At 34.6% G+C, this 10,671-nt stretch overlaps 1 protein-coding gene across 1 annotated transcript; it reads right to left on the minus strand.

Moving 5' to 3' along the window:
- Nucleotides 1-1,569: 1,569 nt before the first annotated feature.
- LOC129301467 (pentatricopeptide repeat-containing protein At3g16610-like) lies at nt 1,570-5,686 on the minus strand. The gene is given in 5 exon segments (XM_054940023.1): nt 1,570-2,132; nt 2,452-3,487; nt 3,490-5,047; nt 5,049-5,226; nt 5,502-5,686. Coding segments are annotated over 4 exon segments (2,493 nt in total). The 3' UTR covers nt 1,570-2,132; nt 2,452-2,915.
- Nucleotides 5,687-10,671: the final 4,985 nt, after the last annotated feature.

The raw sequence follows: 10,671 nt of genomic DNA on the forward strand, positions 1-10,671 counted from the left end.
GCTTATAGAGATGATGATGTTGGAAAGGCTACTACTGTGAAAGACATAACTCTTAATGATCTTTGGTGGGAGCAGGTTGATTATATTCTCTCTTTTACTAAACCAATTTATGATATGCTGAGATTTTCTGACATAGATAGACTCAAACTTTATTTGATTTATGAGATGTGGGATTCAATGATAGAGCAAATTAAGGAATCAATTTATAAGCATGAGAGAAAATCATTTTTTGAGTACTCTTCATTTTATGAAGTTGTTTACAATATCATCATTGATCGATGGACAAAGAGTGCCACTCCACTACATTGTCTTGCCCACTGACTAAATCCTAGGTGTGTTATTCTTATTTTTGATCATGAAATTCTTTTCTTTACTATTTTTACATCACAACTCCCATTGATGTTATTATATTATTATAGGTATTATATAACACAATGGCTTGAAAGTGGACCAATAGAGTCTCTCCGCATAAAGATGCTGAAATATCAACTAAGAGGAAAAAGTACTTTAGAAGGATATTTCTACATGAAGAAGAGAGGATATTCGTTATGAATGAATTTTTAAAGTTTTCTGGATGTTCAAATGTGTTCAGATGAGTTCTCTTTTGTTGATTCCATACAAGATAGATGGATATTAGAGCCTAAAGTTTGGTAGAGCAATCATGGTGTTGATACTCCTAAACTTTAAGGGATCGCATTAAAATTTCTCAATCAATCATGCTCATCATCTTGTTGTGAGAGAAATTGGAACACTTATTCTTTTATTCATTCACTAAAGAGAAACCAATGCTACAAAAAAAAAAGCAACAAAATTTAGTTTTTGTTCATTCAAATCTTCATCTTCTTTCAAGAAAGAGTAAGAAATATTTCATTGAAGAAAGAAAATTGTAAGATATTAGTGGAGATTGTTGGAAAATAGATGATGCTGAAATTTTGAAGTTGCAAGTTTAACTCTAGATGAGCCAATTTTGAAAAAAAAACTTATAGGAGAAAGTGGTACTGTCAATAAAAATGAAAAATATTAAAATTATTTTAAGTTGATAATTATCTTTTGCCACTTAATAGTGTTTAAGTGCTTAACTACTTTTGTATTATATTTTATGACAGCATTAGACATCTTGAAATTGTATTTTTGGACATCTAAATATTTAATATTTAATTATTTATATAATCGTACCCGTATCTTAATATTTTGAAAAATTGCTGCGTCCACATATCATATCATATCATATCCGATACTCGTACTCATATCAGTGCTTCTTAGTGCAAAATTTTACATTTATAGGCCGGCACATCTGAGACATCCCGTTAAGATCTACACAGTACACAAACTAGAATTTTGGGTGGTTCAGGAATCATAAATCCGAGTACATACAAATTGACATTCAATTATTGCTTTCAATTTTCTATCAAATATTTCCAGCAAATATACTATGTGATAAACATGAAGTGTCACCTCAACGATTATATTGGATCTATTAAACAAATCAGATTCATTTTCAAGGAATTTGCAATTTTTATAATTTAATTTAGATTACCAAGCGTTATCATAGTATGAAATTGAGTGAAAACTGAGTGTTAACGTTCAACAACGGAACACATTACATGTATTGGATTTATTATTTTATTTTTATTCAACAATATTCACCCATCGACAGCTTTAAGAAGAGTTACCCATAACAGTTGTGGCTGCAGCCAGATCTTGATTTGTTCTCTTGGGTAGCAAGAAGGCTCACAATTATTCCCTCAATGACGAAAAGCAAAGCGGAAGTGGACCAACATTGGACTGCTTCATGGCCATGCCCCTTGCTTATAGACACGAGATAAAATTCACAAATTAAAAACTGTGCCATTAGCATGGGCTGGGAAAACATGCTTATATCTCGGATGCTAAGCTCCATTTCAGAAGACTAAATAGACCCAGGAATCTAAAAAACTTGGATTTTCTAAGGTCGACTGGGACAGTCTTATTTCTGCGAATGAATCATTCATTATGGAACAATTCAGTTACTGTTGATGGCATCAGGCAAAGAAACCTATGCTAATGATAGGGTGCACAGAAGAGATTAGGCGGTTGAACACAACCTGTGCTGTTCACAGTGATATTCTTGTACGATGATATAAAACAAGCACCTGCACAAAAGTCTATAAGGGAGTTCAAATATATCAGAGAGAAGAGAGAAACAGGTCAATCAAGGAGTTGCAGTCAAAATGAAACAAATAGAGTACAGACAAATAGACCCAAGGATAGACAAAAAATTCATCTTAGTTCATCATCAGCTGTTTCTCATTTATATGACATTGATCAACTACAGTAGCATTATGTTGGGAAAGAACTGAGAGGAAATAAGCCACTTTGATTGAAAACACCAGCCAAGCACAATCAATGCAAACCCAACGAAAATAATGACAGCCTGAAAAAGAAACAGAAGAAAAAGAATAAACAATTTACCTGTAAACCAAATTTGAATGTACTTCAGAGGGTTTTGCGTTCAGAGTGGATGTTGGCAGAAAAAAATTGTAAAGATTTGATTCCACCAATTGTAGGAGCGCTAAAAACAACTTGCTGCTGATGTGTTGTTTCTATATCTCTGCCAAAGGCCACAAGTGTCCCCATAATTCCTTCTCTAATATTGAGTTCCTCTCTACTTCTAGGTTGCAAATACGTAGTTGTTTTTGGTGCATAAATGAGAACTAGGTTTCTAAATGCTTCTCTCACTCACATCTTCTATTCTTCTTCAGTAATGTAATACAAAAATATTTTCACATTGTCCACTGTGGCGATGGCTGCAAAAAGTAAAACTTACAAAACAGTTGTTGAAGGAAAGAAATATTACCTGGGTTCAAGCAGTAGGTGGGTGCTTGGCAATCTGTGGTTCTGACAAGACCTATGACTTACACTTCTATTACCGTTCCTTACCAGAAATCCTGGCAGTTGCAGATTCCGCTATTAAAATGATGAAATCTAGTTGCATCTCTAACTATTATTTCCCTCTCCGTTATAAGGGTCATAAATTTTATTGCAGTGTGGCAGTCAACACAAATTCGAAGATTCTTTGTAACTACTATAGGCCTCCTAGGGTTAATATTAAGAATTCCAAATGCAATGGCTAATTTTTCACTGTGACAAAGGAGATTCTGTTCCTTCTCCTCCTCTTCAACATCATGAAGGGAAGAACTATAATCTGCACGGTATCCAAATTTTTTCATCTGCACCAGAAGTTCCTCCAACTTTCTATTAATGGATGCTGATTGTGGATGGGATTGATCTCCACCAATAAATCCATGGATTACTCCAGAGACCTCAATCCAACTGCATCCTGGACTTTTCTTGTAACCTTGATCCCTTTGCATGATTCTAAGGCGTGCTGCATCATCCCATCTCCCTACAGATGAATATATGTTTGACATAAGGACAAAATTTCCAGTACATTCAGGTCCCAGCAACTGGATCTTCTTTGATACTTCTTCACCCATTTCAATATTTTATGGATCCTACATGCAGCAAGCAATGCACCCCAAACACGAACATCAGGTTCAAATGGCATCCTTTGAATGAAGGTATATGCCTCATCCAAATGTCCTGCTCGGGCCAGAAGGTCAACCATGCAGTTATAATGTGCCAACCTTGGCTTCATGTTTAAGTCTTGGGTCATGGCATTAAACCAATATTTTCCTTCCATGACAAGTCCTGAATGGCCACAGGCAGATAAAACAGCAAGGAGGGTCACGTCATCTGGCTTTAAACCTGATGCCTGAAATTCATGGAATAATGAAAGTGCTTCTGTGCCTAGCCCATGCATGCCATAACCAATTATCATTGTATTCCATGATACAATATCCTGCCTTGGCATCCTGTCAAATACTTCCCTACTAATATAAATGTTTCCACACTTTGAGTACATGTCAATAATGGCATTACAAATGGAGATGTAAGCTGTGAATCCACAAACAACCGAGTAGCCATGGCAGCAGGTCCCATGTTGTAGTGCTGCTAAATGTGAACAAGCTGGAAGGAGACCCACCATAGTCGCCACATCTGAGTCAATGCCAGATAACTGCATCTGGCGAAAAATAAGCAAAGCCATCTCTGCAGAACCATTTTGGACACATCCAGATATAATAGCACTGTAAGAAACCTTATCCTTTGAGATCATTTCATTAAAAAACCTAATTGCATCATCCAAAATTCCACATTTTGCATACATAGAAATTAGTGAGTTTCCAACTGTTGCATCTAAATCCAACCCTGATTTCGTTGTATAACAATGCAAGTGTTTTCCCTTAACCAAATCAGTGAGGTTTGCACAAGCTCGTAATATGCTTGCAAGTGTAACAGGTGTAGGGTTCATCTTATTTTTGAATACCATCTCATCGTACAGCACCAATGCCTCCTTCATGGAATCACATGTGGCATATCCTCCAATCATAGCACTCCAGCATATCTCATTTTTTTCACTTATCATATCGAAGATATTCCTTGCATAGGATATGTGACGGCACTTTGAATACATATCCAGAAGTCCAGTTGAAACAACGACATCATTGCTGAAGATCTTCCTAACAGAGTAACCATGGATAGCCTTCCCTTGGCGTAGTGCATTAGCTTGACCAACTGTAGGTAGAACTGCAACGATAGTTGAAGAGTTGGGAATTATTCCTGCTTGCTGCATCTGGACAACTATTTGTATCATTTCATCATAAAGTCCATGAAGTGAGAACCCCGCAATTATGGCATTCCATGCAACAATATCCCTGTGGGACATGCTATTAAACAATCTTTGGGCTTCATCCAAATCCCCACATTTGGCATAGAGGTCAACCAAGGCAGTAGAAATATAAATGTCCGATTCAAGACCTAGTTTCTCTGCATGCTCATGTATTTCTCTCCCAATTTCCATTGCTTGTAGGCCTGAACAGGCTTTGATAACGAAAGGGAACGTGAATTTGGATGGTCTTACTCTCAGTTTCAGCATCTCATAGTACAGATCAATGGCCTTTTCAAATGGTCCATTCCAAGCGTAAGCTCTGATCATCATATTCCACAAAAATAACACTCGGCTTTGGAATTTTATCAAACACTTGACGAGCAAGTTCAATCTCATTACATATAATATACAGATGGGTTAGCTTTCCAAGGATAGTGAAATCCTTAATAAAGCCATTGCGTTTAAGGATATGTTCATGTATTTTCTTACCCTCGGACAGAGATTGGATTGAATGCAGGCTTCAAGTTGCGTCACAAAATTAGAAGAACAAAGCTTGTCTGAGACAAAGTTCAATCCTTGGATGGCTGTTTGGCCACTCCATTTGTGAGACAACGACTTGGGTCCCTTGTGCTGGATAGAAAGATTACTTAATCCTCGACTAGCAGTGATTGGAAACAAAACCAGGTGACGTTTGAAACATGTTCGCCAAGGCATTTTTACCCCAGCTGACACTTACATGGATTTCTGGTTTTTATTACTGCATATTCCTTCAAAGAATGAAACTTAGGATTACAAAAGAACCAAAAGAGACACATCCAGAGAGAGCTGCAGAGAAAGCAAAGGAGAAATAATCGTAGACACGCCCGCACAGTCAAGTGCAAACGCACTATACTTGAAAGAAGACTTCCTATAAGCACAGAGAGGGAAGGAGGCAAAAGGAGCTTGTAGTTGCAGGGCTTGACATGGAAGTACTGCCATTGCTTCGGTGAATCGGAAACGTTCAAGTGGTTCCTCTGCTCGGCGGCGACTCTACTGGGTCTCCGAATTTCGCCGAGGTCATGAACCTAAGCTGGGCTGTTTTCTAGGCTCGCTTCAATCTGAGGCGAAATGTTTTGGGCTTTGATCTGACCCAAATAAAACCCACAAATAAATTTGTTTTGGGTTTTGAGAAATTTTTTTTCCACATATTAATAATTCAATTACTATTCTTTTTCTGGTAAAATAACTAGAAGTGACTTTATATTTCCTTCTTTAAAAAATATAAAATATTTAATAAAATTTTACTCCAATAAAATAGTTAATTATTTTTAAACTAATGCCATCTTTTTATATTTATCCTTATTTAATAAGGTATTTCACTCTAAAATAAATATAAAGTTATTTATTTATTATGAATGCTTTTGAAAAAAAATATATTAAATACACTTTGAAATGCTAAAAATGTCTTATATTTTTAACATTTAACCCCTCAAAATGAAAGGAAGGAGTAAAATAGGAGAAGGGAGTAGTATATTGTTAAGGAAGAATGTTATATTTTTATTAGATGGAAGATGGATGGCATGATATATTATATCTATGTAAGAATTTATCAGATCGCAATGACTGTGGGAAGCTTCTTTTATCAAAATGGTGCAAAAGCTCAAATTAAAACCTTTTATTTTTAACTAATTAAAGTTAGCATGAGTAATAGAGACTCTCAGTCATTTAAACAAATAGTTAGAAATTCTTGTAGAAAATATTTTCTGCTTACAACGGGCAAATCTTACTTCTTATATTTAAAAATCTTTTATTTTTTAGATTCCCTCTCCGTTCTTTCTTTATCCCAAATCATACACACCAAAACAAAGGAAGGCTGAATATAAATCAAACCCCAAATAAATCATGTTGGATCACAACAATAATAGAAAAGTTTGGATGTGCCCAAATCAATGACCATTAAAAAAGTGTAACAACGAGAAACTCTTCTTTAATTTTGAAGCACAAGTCAAGTTGGACGAGACAGGTACAATGGGAGGAAAACAAGACTAAAGCATGAAGAAACATTTAGTTAAGAAAAAGAGGAGAATCATCCAAATAGGAAAGCGAACTGAGAGAAGTGAGAAAAGTGGAGTGATGCAGCATATTTAGGGATTATTGCTGAGTAATGATTACGTAGAAAGTTCATCCCTTAAAAGCAAAAGCGCACTGCTACTCATCTATCTCATAAAAAGAAAAAAGGGGGGGGAGAGAGAGAGAGAGAGAGAAACAAAAAGAAAAGTTACACTTCAATTCTATGAATGTCTCCAAGGCTTCACTTCACCTTCACGGTTTTCCCTTTACCATAATGCCATTCTTCAATATATCATTTTTCTTTTCCTGAATTAAGTTTTAGCATATACATTTCCATCAGTCTATTCTAGAAAATATTTTTTTTTCCAGAAACCAGGAGCTAGGCTCTTTTTTTTTTTAATATAATTGTTATTTAAAAACATATAATGTTGCTCTTAGTGAGGTAGGCTATATATGGCTATTTAGATAAAAAAGTTTATGAAGTTGAGTTTCAGTTCATGCAAATGTTAAAAAAGAAAAAAAAATTGCTTTGTGAGTTAATTCGAGTCAATTCACCTTAGCCATTTAACAAGTGACATATCATATATGAATAATTTTATCTTATTGCTCCTTTTATTATATACTCTCTTTGGTCTACAATATGAAACATGAGCAACTGTTTTATAACTTTCAAAAAGGTTAGTTGAAATCTTAATTTTTTTTAAAAAGGTTATACATTTTTCTAATTATACATTCAATAAAGATCCTATATAAATACCCTAATAATGACAATTAAAATTTTAATGGATCATTTTTTTAAAAAGAATAATGAATAAAGCGAGGGTATAGTTGAAAAAATTACAAAATTACCAAAACACTATATTTTAGACTAAACAAAATTCTAAGAAAATATCCTATATTATGAAGATGAAAGAATAAACATCAATGTAAACATGACAGTTACTTTCACAAAATTTAATGTAACACTGAGAAAATATAATAGTAAGTTGTAAAATTTTATCCATTTAATTAAAAATGTTAAATCATAAGGATGGCATTAAAAATTGAATAAAATCATTAAAAATAAGAATTGGCCTCTGAAAATGTTGATGTTATGTTGGTGAAAAAAAATATTGGTTTTATTGTTGGAATCTCTAAAAGGAAAAGTAAGAAAGGGTTAAGGAGAAGTTGGACAAATTAGGATTTTTTTTTTTTTTGCTGTTAGGGTTAGTTATTTAGCTTTAGAGTAAATTAGGACTTTGATCTTTCCTCATGTGCTGTCATTTCCCAATTTGGTAACTGATTCCAACATAACTGATCCTTCACCCAATTTGGAAGTTCATTTCTGGATTAGTGTGATGCGATTATCCCAACAAGAATATCAAATCTTTATTTGCTTTTCTAAAATTTATCAGCATGCATCTGACAAATTGGCATTATTAGTAAAACTAATGCTGGCCAAAAAAATGTGGCTTCAGTGGCACATGGGGTTTGAGAATGAGTCACATCAATTAGGACTTGTAAGAACTTAGTGTAATTTTTTTATTTATTTTATACTTTATAGCTTGATTGTTGAGAGAGCAATGTTTTAAAAACCGCACTAAATAACAAATTGGAAAAATAAGTGGATCACAGGTCTCATGATTTAATTAGTTAGACCGATGGTTGAATCAGTGATATAATAATTACATGAAGAATAATATGTATATACATATATATTAAAAAACGGGTCAAAATGGTTCAACCATTTCGGGATTTCAGGTTTTTTGCTCTGAGTCTTCAAGAACTGCCTAAGTCAAGTGGGCCAACTTAGATCAACTGTTAGAACGAGCCAAATAGTTGAACTAGATTGTTTTCTTTTTGAGTGACGATTTAACTGGTTCGACCATCCGGCTCAGTCTGGGTCTTAAAACAATGGTTGAGAGGGATATGCTGGGATTTGTTTCGGTGCTTATCATGCTCAATACCATAACATTGTCATTTTAGAGTCAATTTTTCCCTTTTTCTTTTCTTAAATCACAAAGTTATTATAATAATAATAAATAATATTATAGAATTATTATTTTAATAAATAAATTTAACTCATTAAAATTTGACTTAAATAGTTCAGAATTGTTGTAAAAAAATTAGAACTATAATTAAAAAGATTTTCGTCAATTTTATTAATTTTACATAGTTGTCCATCTATTAGAGGTAAGGTTGTTGTACAAGAAATTTAAAGCCTTAGTTTGCCCTAATCCAACCTGATAAGACTCGGCCCCAAAAAATAGTGGAAAAAAGGACCAAACTAATTGGCCAGACTGAACTATCGGGTAATATTGGGTTCAAGATGATATTTGAGACTACTTAGTCTAGTTCAATTCATGTGGTTAATTTTTTTAAAAAAAAAATATATATGCAATTTATTAGAAAGCACTGCCTCTTCAATGTTTTCTTTATTTTGCTTGACGCTCTCTAATCCTCCTCCTTTGACATCGACTTTTGGGTGCCGCTGCTCTCTAATCGTCTTCAAGCTTTGGCCATCCAATGACTGATAATGCTCCACCTCCATTCAAGCTTTGGCTTCCAATAGTTTAGAATTGTATTAAAAAAAATTAGAATTGTAATTTAAAATATTTTTGTTAATTTGATTGATTTTGCATAGTTGTTCATATATTAGAGGTATGGCTATAAAAAAATCTAAATCCTAGTTTGCCCAGTCCAGTTTAGCAAGACCTGGTTTGACTCGGTCCCTAAACAATAGCTAGAAAAGAAGACCAAGCTAATTGTGTCAAATCGAACTAACAGGTAAGACTAGGTTCAAGATCGATATTTGAGACTACTTGGTCTAGTTTGGTCCAGGTGATTAATTTTTTAAAAATATATGTAATTTATTAGAAAGCATTGCCCCTTTAGTGTTTCTTTCATTTTGCTCAACGCTCTCCAATCCTCCTCCTTTGACTTTGACTTTTGGGTGCTGCTGCTCTTCGATCATCTTCAAGCTTTGGTCGTCCAATGACTGTAATGCTCCACCTCCATTCAAGCTTTAGCCATCGCTCCTCTCCACTCTCACTTCGACATCGGCACATTGTTGCAACCCTTCATTGTTGCTACACTCCATCGACCATTCCTATATTTTTCTCCCCCCCGTCGCATCTTTGGTACTGTTCTCCTCTTCCTAGATCTAAACATCTCAAACTTTTGTATTTATTTATGGTGGTGGGTTTTTTTTTTCACTGTGCTCAATCTAGAGCTTCTCATTGTTCTATTTTCTTTTTAACTTATAGTTCTAATTTGATTTATTGGTCAGAAGGTCTTTTTTTTGATTTTTGTTCTTGGCTTTGCCAAGCAGATTTGGTTATTAGATTTCAATTGAAAGGTGAGAGAAGGAAGAAAGCATAAAGAAGGAGAGTGATATTATTAGTGGGGATGAGGTGCAATGAAAGGGATGAAGGAGTTACTGGCCAAAAAAATTGGTGAATGGTCCAGTAAATAGAGTCGGTAATTCGAGCAGGCTGAATTTATTTCGGTCGAGCTTATTTTGATTGGATTTAAAGTATCCTGCCCTCTTAAAAAGCCCATATAGTCAAGCCCAGCTTACTTTTTTTTGAATGGTTTGGGCTAACTCGTCAGGCTTGAACAAAATTACAAATTTTATATACATATAGAGTTATAAATTTCAATGGTCAGGCTCAATTCGAACAGGGCTTATTCAGGTCGGGCTTGAAGTATCCTACTCTCTTAAAAAAACTCATTTAGTTAAGTTTGACCCTAATTTTTTTTGGGCAAGTTCGAGCTGACCCGTCGGGTTTAGCTCAAATTATCGGTTTTACCAATAACCCAATAGACCAAGTCCAACCTGGTCTTGGTTTCACGTTTTATCAGACTAATTAGGCCTCATACCAAAATATCTAACTCGAAAGTCTTCACACTAGACCTCGGGTTGATGCTTAACT

This window comes from Prosopis cineraria, unplaced genomic scaffold (assembly GCF_029017545.1).
Source record: "Prosopis cineraria cultivar Desert tree isolate PC_DT_omini unplaced genomic scaffold, ASM2901754v1 PC2136, whole genome shotgun sequence".
In the NCBI taxonomy this organism is placed as follows: domain Eukaryota; kingdom Viridiplantae; phylum Streptophyta; class Magnoliopsida; order Fabales; family Fabaceae; genus Prosopis; species Prosopis cineraria.